This window comes from Suricata suricatta, chromosome 4 (assembly GCF_006229205.1).
Source record: "Suricata suricatta isolate VVHF042 chromosome 4, meerkat_22Aug2017_6uvM2_HiC, whole genome shotgun sequence".
Lineage (NCBI taxonomy): Eukaryota > Metazoa > Chordata > Mammalia > Carnivora > Herpestidae > Suricata > Suricata suricatta.
The window spans coordinates 144,469,489-144,484,232 of record NC_043703.1 but is presented as its reverse complement, the minus strand read 5'-3'; the positions used below and the strand labels follow the sequence as shown (position 1 = coordinate 144,484,232).

The 14,744-nt window shown below is 51.3% G+C and overlaps 1 protein-coding gene and 1 pseudogene across 1 annotated transcript; both read left to right on the top strand.

Annotated features, from left to right (window-relative positions):
- Window positions 1-332: 332 nt before the first annotated feature.
- On the top strand, window positions 333-1,043 carry LOC115290249 (annotated as a pseudogene).
- A 3,531-nt stretch (window positions 1,044-4,574) lies between these two features.
- TCF23 (transcription factor 23) lies at window positions 4,575-7,902 on the top strand. Its single transcript, XM_029936331.1, has 3 exons — window positions 4,575-4,787; window positions 5,513-5,755; window positions 7,541-7,902. Exons 1-3 carry the CDS (start codon window positions 4,575-4,577, stop codon window positions 7,718-7,720), a joined length of 636 nt encoding a protein of 211 aa, XP_029792191.1. The 3' UTR covers window positions 7,721-7,902.
- Window positions 7,903-14,744: the final 6,842 nt, after the last annotated feature.

The following is a 14,744-nucleotide window of genomic DNA, read 5'->3' as shown; positions in this document are numbered from 1 at the left end:
CACTCCGGCAACACTTAGTTGATTAACCCAGCATTCTGGTCCTAGACGTACGTTATTGTTTTTAATCTTGCACAGATCCACAAGGACACATGCAATGGTATCACGATTGTACTTTTGGGGTGATGATGAGTTGGAAGCAATCTGAATGTCCATCCCTGGGTCTCTGGGTGATCAAAAAGTGATGGGTGCACTGCGGGGTACCCTGCAGCAAGTCAGAACAAGGGGCTTAAAAACATAGGATTGGACTTCCGGTAGTGGCAATGGGAAGTGGGTTACTGGAGGGGGGGTGTGAGGGGAATCCAGTGTGAATCGGAGCCATCAGAGCCGTCACTATGACTCTGGGCAAGAGCAGCAAGATGCCGCAGCACATTGACTGCAGGATGAGGTGTATCCTGCAAGGTGCCCGGATCTTCGTTCCCACCTTCAAGACTCATCAAGCCTTTGAATTTGATCCTCTGTGACTGTGACGAGTTCAGCAAGATCAAGCCAAGGAACTCAATATAAGCAGAAAGGGTAGAGGTGCTGCTTTTTGAGGAGAACCTGGGCTCAGTGGCAGGAGAGGGACCTCCTCCCAAAGATACTGGCATTGCCTGAGTGCCACCTGCTGAGCTGCCGGGGGCCCAGGTGGAGCTGCTGTCTGAGGAATCCTAACTGGTGTTTCAGTCCCCCAGGTGCCTACAGGACTTATTTGACCAGTCAGAGGGGCCGGTGGGGCACCCCAACAAGTGATGACCCCGCAAGGAAGAGGCACTGCTGACACAGCCGGCACTGCAGAGGACCCAAACCAGTACCCACCTGGCCCTGGGGGTGCTCCCCACCTATGGGCCAAAGGGCACCCCCTCCAGGCATGATGGGCCCACCACCTGGCATGAAGCCTCCCATGGGCCCCTGGATGAGGAACTCCAATGGGCAGACCCCTCTGTGGATGTGGACCCCCTCCCCTGGGAAGTGAGGGCCCCTCCCCTGGGAATACACTCACCAAGTCCTAGACTCACCTTGGCCCTTATAACCTCCCTCCCTGTTTCCTGAAAGGCTGTACACGCTCCTTGTACTTCCTTTTGGCCTGTGAAACTAGTTCATAATAAACTCTTAAGAATATTATAAAACAGAGGCATCTGGGTGGCTCATTCAGTTAAGTGTCTGACTCTTGGTTTTGGCTTAGGTCATAATATCATGGCTCATGGGTTCAATACCCACATCAGACTCTGCACTGACAGTGAGAAGTCTGCTTGGGATTCTCTCCCTTTCTCTCTGTCTCTCTCCTGCTCATGCTCTCTCTCTCTCTCTCTATCTCTCTGTCTCTCAAAATAAATAAACTTAAAATAAAAACTATGATAGGGGCACCTGGGAGGCTCTGTTGGTTAAGCATCCGATTTCAACTCAGGTCATGATCTCAGTTCATGAATTCGAGGCCCACGTTCGGGCTCTGTGCTGACAGCTCAGAGCCCGGTGCCTGCTTCAGATTCTCTCTCTCCTTCTCTCTTTGCACCCTCCTCCCCAAACTCACACTCTGTCTCCCATAAAAAAAAAATTTTAATATTGTTTTTAAAAAGTAAAAAAAATTTTTTAAAGAATGTTATGAAACAAACAAACACCAGCCCCTCCCCCCCATAGGACTGAATGGAAGAAGTAACAGTAAACAGAATACCTACTACACGATGATACTGTATTATATACTCAATATGTAAAATGTATTGTCATTTCCATGAATTTGGAGCACCTGGGTGGCTTGGTCAGTTAAGCATCTGACTTCAGCTCAGGTCATGTTCTCACGGTTCATGGGTTCAAGTCCCACACTGGGCTCTGTGCTGACAGCTCAGAGCCTGGAGACTGCTTCAGATTCTGTCTCCCTCTCTCTTGCTGCACCTCCCCCTGCTCGCACTCTCTCTCTCTCTTTCTCTCTCTCTCAAAAATAAACATTAACAAATTGTTTTAAGTAATTAAAAAAAAGTAAAATCATACAACAATGTGCATGGTTGAAAAACACAAGTTGCATTAGTTATCTATTACTGTTTACCAAATTACCCCCAAACTTAAATAAAAATAAACATTTATTACCTCACATGATTTCTTCTATGGGTCAGAAAGTCTACGGGTTAGAGTAGCTTAGCTGGGTGACTCTGGGTCAGGGATACTCATGAGTGACCCTCAAACTACTGACCAGGGCTGTAGTCATCTGAAGGCTTAACAGGGGCTGGCGGGTCCGTTTCAGAGGCAGTGCACTTGCACGGTTACACGTTAGTCCTGGCCGTGGGTGGGAAGCTCCCTTCCTCACTGCCAAGGCCTCTCCTCAAGACCACATAGCAGCTGGCTTCCCCCAGAGCCAGCAGACCACGTGCTCCCAGGAGGAAGCTCTGGCGTCTTAAGACGGAGCTCCAGAGGTTACACACTGACACTGCTGTCACAGGTTTTATTTGTCAGGAGCGAGCTGCTGAGTCTGGCCCACACTCACGGGGAGGTGGGTTAGGCGCCACCTTCTGAGGAGAGCAGTATCAAAGGATGTGTGTACATATTTTAAAACCACACTAAAGAGTATACGTTAAACACTTTGCAATGGTCATAGGGAGGAAGGGTGGGAATGGGATTTCAGGGGACAGAGGAGAGAAGGAAAGAAGGCAGAAAGGCAGGGAGGGAAGGAGAGAGACAGGGAGGAAAGGACCACAGGGTCCCACAAACTGAGGAGTATGTTTAATTCTCTGCATCTACAGTAAAACAAAACAACTTAATGTGCATCTTTTTGGTCTAGTTTTGATACATTCACACAAACACATGAAACTTCATGCTTAACAGCTTTTGTTTTTTGGTGTTCTTGATCCTGGCTGGGATTTTATCACACACCTTGATCTACAACTAGGTTTTTTTCTCACGTAATTACCCATTCGTCTTGAAGAGTTTTTTTCATGCTCCTATGCAGAGGTTTGCCTTCTTCTGTTTATCACTGCACATCATTCCATAGTATGGATACACCCAAATGTACTTAATCGCTTGCTTACTGGTGGACATTCAGGTTTTTTTCCTTGTCTTTCTTTTTCCTTTCCCTCTGCTCGGCTGGGGTATGCTCTCACCGGATGTACAGCCATCTTTGCTTCCCTGTCCTTTCTGTACTTTCTCTTTACTTATTTTGTCTCCCGTAGAGTTCAAGGTTGGAGGACAAGGGACATGTAAGATCCACTCTGCTACAGGCAGAGGTTGAAACTTAAGGGCAGACAGAGGCCACCGTGGCAGATTTGCTGTTCCTTCCGCCTGACCCCTCCTGACTAGCTGGAGGCCATACCTGATGCACCTCAGCAGATACCCTGGCCCTTGGATTCAAAGACCTCATGTCTAGGGGCGCCTGGATGGCTCTGTCAGTTAAGTGTCCGACTCTTGATTTCGGCTGGGGTCATGATCTTGCAGCTCGTGGGATGGAGCCCCACACTGGGCTCCCCATTTGACAGTGCAGAATCTACTTGGGATTCTCTATCTCCCTCCCTCTCTCTCTATCTCTCCCCTGCTCACGCCCTTTCTTTATCTCTCTCTCTCTATCAAAATAAATAAATAAATTAAACACACACATGTACACGAAGACCTCACAGCTAGCCGAGGACAGACGTGTGAGTGACCCACCCAAGGCAGAGCACAACAGGGGGAGGAGCCGCCTTCCATGTCCCCCCGTTTGCGGCTCTCATTCCAGCCCCATCACTTACTAGATGTTGGACACTGGGTGAGCTGTGTCATCTCCTGTTTTCCCATCTGTAAAATGAGGATATAAGAGTCTCTTTTTTCTTAGAACTTTGTTCTAAAAAATAAATAAGAGAATACGTATAAAGTGCTTAGTGTGGTGCCTGACACCTGGTGAGTGAAACACACTGAGCGTCGAGGAAACTAGCCAGGGGGGGCCATGCATCAGCTAGGGTCCTCAAAAAACAAGGAGACACGGGCTCTGGGCTCTGTGGGGCTTGAAGAAATCTTCACAAATGAAGGACATAACCCAACCGACCAAGGCAGCTTTTCCCTGGCAGAGCTGGAGGGAGGTGTTCTGGGGGACGGAAAAGTGCTAGGTTGGATATAGGAGGCCTGCTTGGGGGGTGGGGATGAGTGCCCCATGGCTGAAGGTCACGTTCATTGGCAAGGAGGGAAAAGGTCCTTTTAGGGATGTGTGCAGGCACGCTTCTGGCAGAGGCGGGGGTGTGGGGCCCTTCCACAGGCTTGAGCCTCAAAGCTGGAGTTGCACATCCATCGCAAGACTACCACGGGGTCAGGCAAGGCTCTGGGAGAGAGAGCTTCCTTTCCACCATCCTCTTGCCTTCTTGAGCGGGGTCCTCCTCCCAGGGCTTGGCCACTCCCAGCATCCCGTACCCCCACCGTTGGGCCGGCTGGGAGGTAGGCAGGAGGCTTCTTGGCGCGGGGGCTGTGCCGGGTGGGCGGTTTTCCCAGAGCAAGGAGCAGAGCAGGACTGACTTGGCTCCAGCTCCCTCAGATATAAACATTGCCGGCTGGGTGGCCAGCCTGCCCAGTTAGCCTGAGCCCAGGGACCCTCTCAGGCCCTGTGTTCCCATCCCAGAGGCCGCAGCAACCCCCTCCAGCGGTGTGGCATGTCACGGAGGGAGGTCAGAAGGGCACCGTCCATGCCCGGAGTGGGACAGAGCCCGGCTAGGGCCAAGCTGCAGTTGGTGGCAGGCTCTGGCAAGAAGAGGAGCAGGACAAGGCAGGACCTGTGGGAAGAGACCAACTGGAGCGACCAGAAGTGGGGCAGAGCTGCCTTGGGCCCCCGAGGGGTCAGGGCTGGGAGCCTGGCTCATGGCAGGGTAAGGAACCCCCGGCCCTGCGGAGGGAGCTGGGGGAGGCAGGGCTGGGAGGGACTGAGGTATCACCTCTGCTGTCAAAGCCTCACTCAGCAGTACTGGCCCTGCCCAAGAGGGAGACACTGGCGCCTTGGACTCCAAGGCTCCACGCTTGGGCGGTTGGGACAACCAAGTTGGTCTTACCCAGAACGCAGCTCAGAGAGCTGGCCCACCTCACTTCTCATGGGGAAACTGAGGCCTAGAGGAGGGATGTGAATTCTCCAGGGCCCCAGACCAGCAGTCAGTGGTGGGGCCAGCACCCCAGCCATGTATTGCCTCCCCTGGTTTGGTGTCCTTTTTCCTTCCTTACTGTAGCCGCCTCTTTGTGTCAGGACCCGGCTGGGCAAGGACTGGCCCTCCAGAGCAGGGGTGGCTCTATGCTCCCTGCGGGCCCAGGGCACCCCGACAGCAGGGTTCAGACTTAGCTGTGGGTAGAGCAAGGGCTAGAGTGTGAGAAAGAGTAAAGGACTTCTGAGATGCCACCTGACCCCACGTGAGACCTTCTCTCCATTTCCTCGGCCACGAAGCAGGGCAGGACCAAGCACAGACACAGAGAGCATGAGGCCCTCAGGTCTCTGCCGTTCGGCCCATTGCTGCTCCAGAAGGAGACCTCCCACCAGAACATTCTTAGAAAGCAGGGCAGATGGGGGTTCCGTCAGACCCAGTCACCTGGGGGGTCCTCTCTGCAGAGTGAGGCCGGTCCTGAGAACGCTGCTCGGGAGCGGAGCCGCGTGAGGATGCTGCGCCAGGCCTTCCTGGCCCTGCAGGCCACTCTGCCCGCCGTGCCCCCCGGCACCAAGCTCTCCAAGCTGGACGTGCTGGTGCTGGCCACCAGCTACATAGCCCACCTCACCCGCACACTTGGTCGCGAGCTGCCTGGCCCCACCTGGCCGCCCTTCCTGCGAGGACTTCACTACCTGCACCCTCTCAAGGTAGGCCGCGAGCTCAGGGCCTCGGGGAATGGGGTTTGGGATGGAATGGACTTGGGCCTCCAGCCCTGAGCAGCGCCGACACCGACACTGGGACTGGCTGCTTCCTGCTCTCTCAGAGGGACAGGAGCCAAGGCTGGCTCTTGGGACTGGGCTGACCTTGGGTGCAGTGGGGGTAGCGGTTGGAAATGACTTCATGAAAATGCGGTTCCTCCAGGAAGAGGGAAATTCACAGAGGTCCCAAGACTCTGGCGTGCCGTATGGCACAGGAGAAAAAGGAGCGGTTTCTGGGCCTGGGGCCTGGGAAAGGAAACCGCACCAGGAAAGCCCTAAATTCAGAGCACATCACCCCTTCATACGATGCCTCAGTGTCCTCTGGACTTCTGCCGTAGGAGGGATCCCCCTCTGGGAGAACAAGGTCTAAGAAAGCCTCATTCTAGAAGCAATCAAGCTGGGGTCAGGGAGGCGAGGAGTTTGGGGGGTGGGGGTTGCTTCCTGCATGCACCACCTCCCAGACCAGGACCTATCTTTTCAGATCCTCATTTTTATCCTTTGTGAAGGGAAGAGAACATGAGCCTTATGTCTCCTTCCAGGGTGTGAAACAAGATTGTGAATGAAAAGTATAATTAACAATAGTCACAACAACAGCAATAGCACTATTTGGGTGCTAAAGTTATGCCAGGAGCTGGGCTTAGCGCTTTGGTCATTTCTATCTTTTAGTCCACAGAAGATTTCCTTACTTTATAAGTGAGGAAATCAAATCTCTGGGAGAGTAAGTGGCTAAACGCACTTTGAACCCAACGGTGTCTGACCTCAGAGCCTATGCTCACAGCCACCAAGCAGGCCAAGGGGACAGCACTCTAAGTTGCTGGTTGCAGAGTGTAAAGGAAGGGTCACACTTGCCCTTCTCCGAGAATAGATACAGCGCTGTGATGGGGTCAACCTTGTTTTTATGGAGGATACTTTCACTCTCTCTCTCCCCAAAACATCATAGCTCTGAAATGTCTTGAAAACTTGAGACTGTTTTCTTTCATGCAAATACAGCTTAAATGCAAGAATTTGAGACTAAATGGGGGCAACTCTGAAATACATAGTTGTTTCCTTCGCTGTAAAATGATGACCAAAGTAAGGCCCTTGCATGTAGGAGGTAATGGATAAATATGCTGAAGAATGAACCGATGAGAGCCGTCTTGGGTCTAGAACTATGGGCAGTTTGGGGGGATGGGATAGTTTACTGGGGGCAGTGCCCCTTCGACCCCCCGCTAGAGGGGCTGTCAAGAGGAGGACAGACCTCAGGGCAGAGTACCCTGGTTTTTTCCGGGGTTGTCCACACTCCTGCTGGAAGGATGGGTTATCTTGGGAGGTGCCCAGCTTAGACAGAGCAGCACTGATGAGTGTGGCCAGAGACCCTTGGGCTGGGGGCTGGGCAAGAGAAGAGGTCAGGGCTGGTCAGTATCAGGGGGAGCCTCTCCTTGCCCTGGTTTGGCTGCCCTCCCCACTGCCCAGCCCCCGCCTCCTGCCAACACTGCCATCCACCTCCCTCCCCACTATTGGGGGGCTCCGTTCAGGGTCTTTGCTCTCTCCAACAGCTCCTTGTGACCACCAGGTTCAGGTGGTCAGGAGGACACATGGGGCCATAGTGGCAGTGAGCCCAAGACCACTGTTATCAGAGCAGTGATGAGGGAGGGCTCAGGGAGGGGGGCTAAGGAAGGCCATGTGGGGGGTGCCAAGGACTACAAGGGGCTGCCATGGTGAATATTACTCACTTACCATCCCCATGTCTTGCAGAAGTGGCCTATGCGGTCCCGTCTCTATGCCGGAGGCCTGGGGAGCTCTGGCCTTGACTCCACCACAGTCACCCCTGCAAGCCAAAGAACAAAGGAGGCAGACACTGGGCCCCAAGTCTCTGAAGAGGCACATGCTCTCTCTCCCACGAAGCCACTCTCACCAGCTCTTGGTGACAAATGAGGATCGTCCTTGCCCTTTTCTCCTAGACTACAACTCGAGTTTAGGGACCTGGATTCTCTACCAGCCCTGCCTGTCTTCACTCTGACTCTCAGCCCTCGGATCAGACGGACTCAGGTTCAGCTCGCAGGTCCTAGCATGCAGACCAGGCAGAGCTGTGGGCCCTTCAGCAATGGAAGGGTACTCTGGAGTGGCGGAGGTGGGGGTGGGGGGCACAGATGCTCATCTGGGGTGACTCCTCAGTGGCTCCTGCCATGGTAGCTGCAAGGGAAGTGGGAGAGGCAGAGGCTTGGCTGGGTTGGAAGTTGAGGGCTTTTCTCCCCTAAGCTTCCCACAAGCGCTCTGGAGAATGCAAGAACAATGACAAGACTGTGCAGGTGCAGAGGTAAAGGCCTAGGACGGCAGCAGCTGCGGGTGCTGATGGGAAAGCTCAGGGCCAGACATGTGAGTGTGACTAGCCAGATAGCAGAGCAGACAGATAGCCTTTCATTATCGCTCCACAGCCCTTACCTGATGTCAAAGAAGCAGCTTGACATGTAGACTCTATGATTAGGAGTTTTGTCTGCATTAATCTCTCCAGCTGCCCCTCGTCACTGCGTTTCCTCCCTCTCTGGGCCCTGAGCCCTTCCACTCTTTCCTTGATATGACTTATATTTACAGATTAAGCCAGAAAACTTACATTGCTTGCATTCCAGTTTCCACAGAAACTTCCAGAGGGTCCCAGCTGCCTAGTTTGAGATGATCTTACCCCAGAGGCAGGTCTACCGGAACTGAACCAGACAGCACCTTGCAGCTGAAGGGTATTGATGGGCCTGATTATATCCTTGAAGGACCTTTGAGAGAGAATAGATCTCTTTCCCAGAGGATGGTAATTACAGCCTTCTCTTTCCATTATGTTAGAAGCCCAACCTCCGGGAAAAACAAGATAGGCCTGGGTTCAGTGGGTTCTTTGTATGATTTTGGCCTAACGTCTCACTGGCTTTGGAGTTATTTCTACAATCTGGCTACAGACGGCCTCCCAAGGCAGCTCTCCCCCACAGACCCTGCCCTCCTAGGCGCTCCTTACGTCTTGCTACCCAGTACCGGAAATCTGTCAGAGCTTTAGTGGAATTTCTCTCTGGCTCTGAAGAAACAACTTAAGGACTAATCATAGAGTCTACATACTAAAAGTAATTTTCCTTTCCAGATCAGGTATAGCTTCAAACCCAAAGGCACCTGCAGTCTAGACAGAGAAGGAACCAGCTTTTTTTTTTAAATGTTTTTTAATGTTTATTCATTTTAGAGACACAGAGTGTGAGCAAATGAGGGGCAGAGAGAGGGAGGGAGACACAGAATCCAAGGCAGGCGCCAGGCTCTGAGCGCGCACAGAGCCCGACGCAGGGCTCCAACTCACAAGGCAGGAGATCATGACCTGAGCCAAAGTCGGAAGCCCAACCCACTGGGCCACCCAGGCACCCCAGAACCAGCTTTTTGTTAAACATCAGTGCCTCGGAGCAGGAAAGGGGGGGGCCAGGCCAACTAGAATCCCAAATGGGGTAGACTTAGAGCCACCGTTGCCACTGTGAGACTAAATGAGGTTCTGGGTAGGCCGGGAGTGGCCAGAGGCCTGGGTTCTGACGTCAGGAACCAAGACCCCTCCACAGGGCTGCCCAGGGCCTCAGGAGAAAGGGGCTGAGGGGTGACTCAGCAAATCCGGGTAGAGGCTGAAAAGGACACAGAACGTGCCAGCCACGGGCTGCATGGGATGTGGGAGAGCAGCTGAACTGTGGCCGGGAGCCATGGGGACAAGGTCTTGGGCAAGGCTGAACTCGTAAATCTACCAGGGCTCCACTGAGGGGCCTGGAGAGCTTGTGCAGAACCGCTTCGGAGCAGCTGGGGGAGGTCAGGCAGGGGCAGGGACCAGGTGTGGGCGGGCACGAACACAGTGTTCTCCACAAGACCATAAAAGTCCGGCTTGCATATTCTCTTGTTTTAAAGCCAAATAGCAGTATCTTCCCGGTTGAATTTGAGGGCGGTTGGAAGAGGAGTAGATGCACTTCCTACCAAGCTGATGGCGCACGGTCTTTTCCTGGGGATGAAACTGGGACAGGGGTTTTAGGTGTACATGGGGGGTCCCTTTCTGATTGCTAAGCAGATGAGTTTGGAGCCTGCCTCACCCCACCCTACTCAGACTCCAGCCCTCGCCCAGTAGTGTCAGACCCCCCACTTCCTGTGCCTTCCCCTGGTAAGGAAGACAGCGACAGCAAAGGAAGATGAAGCCAGTGGAAGGCTGAGGAAGGACAAGGGCCATCGATACATATCACTTAGGCTGCCTCAGCCTCTATCCGAGCAAAGCCATTTTCCTTCATGCCCAGGCCTGTCTTGGGGCCAGAGGCCGTGGCCTCCCGCTGGAGAGCACCCAGCACAGGCCAGGTTGCCAAAGGGCCATGAGGAGGCAGGCCCTGGAGCCCAGGGAAGGACCAGAGCATGACAGGAACACTAGACGAAATGTCAGGTAGGTCAGAGACTTGAATCCACAGGTGAACCATTAGCAGGAATTCTTTACCTCTGCAGCAGAGGAAGAAAACACCTGCTCACTGGGAGATTTTTTATTCCCACCAGGTTTAGGGGCATGTGGTAGGCAAGAGAAGTAAGAGGCAGGTAAGACGCAGGTCCAGATGGACAGCTTGGTCCCCTGGGAACAAGGGTGTGTGGGAAAGAGGCTCCAAAGGAAACGGAAGCACAGAGGACAAAATGTCACTAAGGTGGCCTGGCTCAGGAGTCAGAGGGATGCCTGGCCCACCTGGTTAGCTTTTCCTGCCTGCCCGGATGCCCGTGACTGGAGGTGGTGGGGGAGGAGGCAGTGACGGCCGGGACAGCTTCCCCAGAGCTGGACGTGCAACTGTTTCCGGATGAGGGCAGGCTTGCAGGGCAGAGGCGTGGGCCATGGGAGAAGGAATGGCTAAGTAGAGGGTAGAGACTGCATATTTTACCACTTGGGAACTAGTTTAATTAAAATGCAAGATCTAGTCTTCTCTGAGAAATTTCTTTTCTCCTCCACTGGAAGGTACCTGGCTAGGATACGTCAGATGCACTGTCCTTCCTCTTTTTGTGGCACAAGCCCTAAACTCGGGGCACCTGCAAGCTTGGTATTGTAGATCAGGCTCACTGGCCACAGTGGACCGAACCCAGCCCACCTCCTCCCTCCACCCACCAGGTGCCTGTAAATAAGTGTTTGTGGGAATACGGTCATATCCATTTATTACACACATTATGCCTGCTCTCCTGATACAGCACAGTGGAATAGATGTCATGGGTTAAACCTAAAATATTATAGTCTGGACCTTTAAGAAAAAGTTTACTGACCTTCATTCTAAATCACTGGTACTCAAAGTGTGGTCTGGGAACTCTGGGGGTCCCTGAGGCCCTTTCAATGGCCTAAGTGGACAAAACCTCTTTTTTTAATTTTCTTTTTTTAATTGTTTCTTTATTTATTTTGAGAGAGATAAAGCACAAGAGTGTGTGCACAAATGGCGGGGAGGGGAAGGGGCAGAGAACAAGAGAGAGAGAATCCCAGCAGTCTCCACACTGCCAGTGGGATCCGACACAGACCCCACGAGCTGTGACATCATGACCTCAGCCAAAACCAAGAGTTGGACGCCCAACTGACTGAGCCACCCAGGCACCCCTAAAACCATTTTCATAATACAAGACACTATTTGCCTTTTCTTACTCTTCTTTCACGAGCATAGTGGAATGTTCCAGAAGCCATATAACAGATGAGATGGGATGATATTACAACAGATGGAATGTAGAAGCAGGCAGGAGAATCCAGTTGTCTATTATAACAGACATTGAAGATATTTGCAAAAATGTAAAACAATGCCACTCCTCCCACTACATATTTCCAATATGGAAAATAACTATTTTTCATGAAAATGTTATATACATTCACATACAGTGGATTAATTAACATAATCAAAAAATTTTTTATGTTTTACTTATTTTTGAGAGAGAGATAGCAAGTGGGAGAAGGGCAGAGAGAAGAGACACAGAATCAAAGAGGCTTCAGGCCTCTGAGCAGCCATCATAGAGCCTGAAGCGGGGCTCAAACTCACGAGCTGTGCGATCATGACCTGAGCCGAAGTCAGACGCTTAACCGACTGAGCCACCCAGGCGCCCCAACTAATGTAATTTTTAAGTAACAGCAAGATGTCAGCTCTTGAGGAGCAAAACAAAGGACAAGGGACCAACTCAACTGCCTAGGGCAGGAGCTGCAAGATTGGGGGTAACCTATGGAAGGTGCTGGAAGAAGGTGACCACCAGCCACCAGTAAGGTATTAGCAGGGACAGAAGTGGGAACTAAGGACCAGTGTACTGAATAAACTGAGAAGTTAAGGGACAAAGACAACTGAGATTTTAGTCATCTGAAAAAAAATATTATGATCCAGAAATCAGAATGAGAAAAATCCTCCACAGTAAGGAGGCCCAAAGGAGAAACACAAGTTCAGTAAATCAGGCCTAAATAACATCAGGTTACAGTGGGCTGAAACCTCTGGGTTGGGGCCAGGTTGGGTGGAAATAGATTCTATGTTTCACATCCCAGAAACCACAGCTAACTGCAGGTTGAGTGGCAGGGGCCCTGGAGCCCCTGGTAGAAATATAGGTTCACTCTCTATAAAGGTGCTTGGAGAGGGAGCCAGCCATAATAGATCCACCCACGTCGGGTGAATAGAAAACTATCAAGATCTGATATGCTCCAAGAAGCAGCAGGATAAATCAAAAGTTGAAGCAAAGCTTCAACCACTGAAGTGTGGGCAGGTGCCAAGCCTGCTGGGAAGGGCTACAGCTCATCACAAGAAGCCATTGGCCCTGATGCTGGGAGGGCTGCCAGATGTGGGATGTGCCAGTTAGCAAAATTCCTCCCCCTCCACAGGCAAGGCTGGCTGAATGTGCCACGCTAACACAGTTCTAGTACTCCACCATCTGGCCAAGGAAGCGAGCCTCCCCTGGACCAGTCTCCCCTATCTTGGCAACAATGTGCCATCACTATTATTTCCCTGGACAGAAAGGCAGACCAGGGGCAGACCCTTTTTGCTTTTGGAAGTTTTGTCATAAAAGTACGCCATTGACCGAAACAGGCAGGCCCCTCATACATTAATATAAAATGAATATCGACTTGTGCCTTTAAAAGGTGGAACTCAGGTAGGGGATAAGATGGTGTTACGAAAAAATTATGAAATCCTAGGCTGTATTTGAAATCCCAGAGTGGGGGAGGGGGCGGTGGCGCCTGGATGGCTCAGTCGGTTGAGCGTCCGGCTTTGCCTCAGGTCATGATCTCATGGTTCGTGGGACCTGATCTCGTGGTTCGTGGGTTCCAGCCCCGTGTCAGGTTCTGTGCTGACAGCTAGCTCAGAGCCTGGCGCCTGTCTTCAGATTCTGTGTCTCCTTCTCTCTCTGACCTCCCTTGCTCACTCTCTCTCTCTCTCTCTCTCTCTCTCAAAAAGAAATTTAAAACAAACATTAAAAAAAAAAAGAAATCTCAGACTGGGTACAGGACCCAGGGATAACAGATTTTGGGGGAGTACCTGTTAGCCGGGGGCGGGGAGGGGGAGGGTGGAGTTGAAAGTGGAGAATGACCAGAGAGCCCTTTTTGAAAGGCAGTGTCACTTTGTAGAAGAGCTCTTGATATTGCAAATTGTTCCAAGAAACCAGCTGTTAGAACGAAACACCACCAGTGAAGTGGTGGGTGAGTTACTAATGCTGTGCTTATTTAATAACCAGAATGGGTAGGGGGCCCCTGGGTGACTCAGTTAAGCATCCAACCTTAGCTTGGGTCATGATCTCACAGTTGGTGAGTTTGAGTCCCATGTTGAGCTCTGTGCTGGAGCCTGCTTCAGGTTCTCTCTCCGTCTCTCTCCGCCCCTCCCCTGCTCATGCACACACTCTCTCTTTCTCATTTATAAATAAATATTTTCAAAAAATAGAGAACTAGAACAGAAAGGGACTGGTCTCAGACATATTAAAAGAAGCCAGAGCCTTCAGCCGCTTCCCAGAAACAGTAAAAATCCTAAGTCAATCATTATAGGTCCATTCTCCTAAAGCCCTTTTATTTTTTTTTAAACTTTTTTTTAAATGTTTTATTTATTTTTGATACAGAGAGAGACAGAGCATGAGAGGGGGAGGGGCAGAGAGAGAAGGAGACACAGAACCGGATGCAGGCTCCAGGCTCTAAGCTCGAACCCACAAACGTGAGATCTGACCTGAGCTGAAGTCAGAGGCTTAGCCCACTGAGCCACCCACGCGCCCCTCCTAAAGCCCTTTTAAGAAGAAAAGTGTTTTTTCCAGCTTAAGATGACACAGAATTTGGTGGGGCTTCCTGGCCCACACCCTTTACTGGAGGATATTTTTTCTTCATAGTTTTACAAGGATAATCTTTGTATAAAGTCAGAAGTGGACCTATCAGGAAGCCTCCCCCAAATTGACAAAACATCTATGTTGAAATATCCCCTCTGGCTTTACCAGAATCTTCTCCACTCAAGTTTACATCCGAAGCCAAGGAAATCACCTATTTTGAAACAACTCCTAGCTCTTTCCAAATTGCAAAATCATGGAAGAAAGTGACTCTGATTTTTTACTTTTAATGTTTGCTTATTTTTTAGAGAGACAGAGAGGATGGGGGAGGGGATGAGAGGGGGGGACAGAGGGTCTGAAGAAGGCTCCATGCTGCAAGCACAGAGCCTGATGTGGGGCTCAAACTCACGAACCGTGAGATCATGACCTGAGCCGAAGCTGGACACTTAACCGACTGAGCCCCTCAGGCACCCCGATGTGACTCGGATCTTGATAGAAGTGTATCAAAAGAGATCGATCAGTTCTGCCATGGCCTTTATTTTATCCCAGCTTGATATGGTCCCAGACGCTCGGCTCATCACCTAGTGCAATGACTCCTCACAGGGCTTTCCTTCCATCTGCGCCGTGTATGGCAACCATGCAACCCTGTTTCTCCAGAGACACTCTAAACTAACATGAAGAAAGGGAGCAGGAA

What these genes read in the sequence shown, in the direction of transcription:
- TCF23 (XM_029936331.1), top strand. Translation starts at nt 4,575, where the DNA reads ATGTCACGGAGGGAGGTCAGAAGGGCACCGTCCATGCCCGGAGTGGGA. An exon ending in GGAGCCTGGCTCATGGCAGG is followed by an intron (nt 4,788 to 5,512) that starts GTAAGGAACCCC and finishes TCCTCTCTGCAG; the next exon opens with AGTGAGGCCGGTCCTGAGAA. An exon ending in ACTACCTGCACCCTCTCAAG is followed by an intron (nt 5,756 to 7,540) that starts GTAGGCCGCGAG and finishes CATGTCTTGCAG; the next exon opens with AAGTGGCCTATGCGGTCCCG.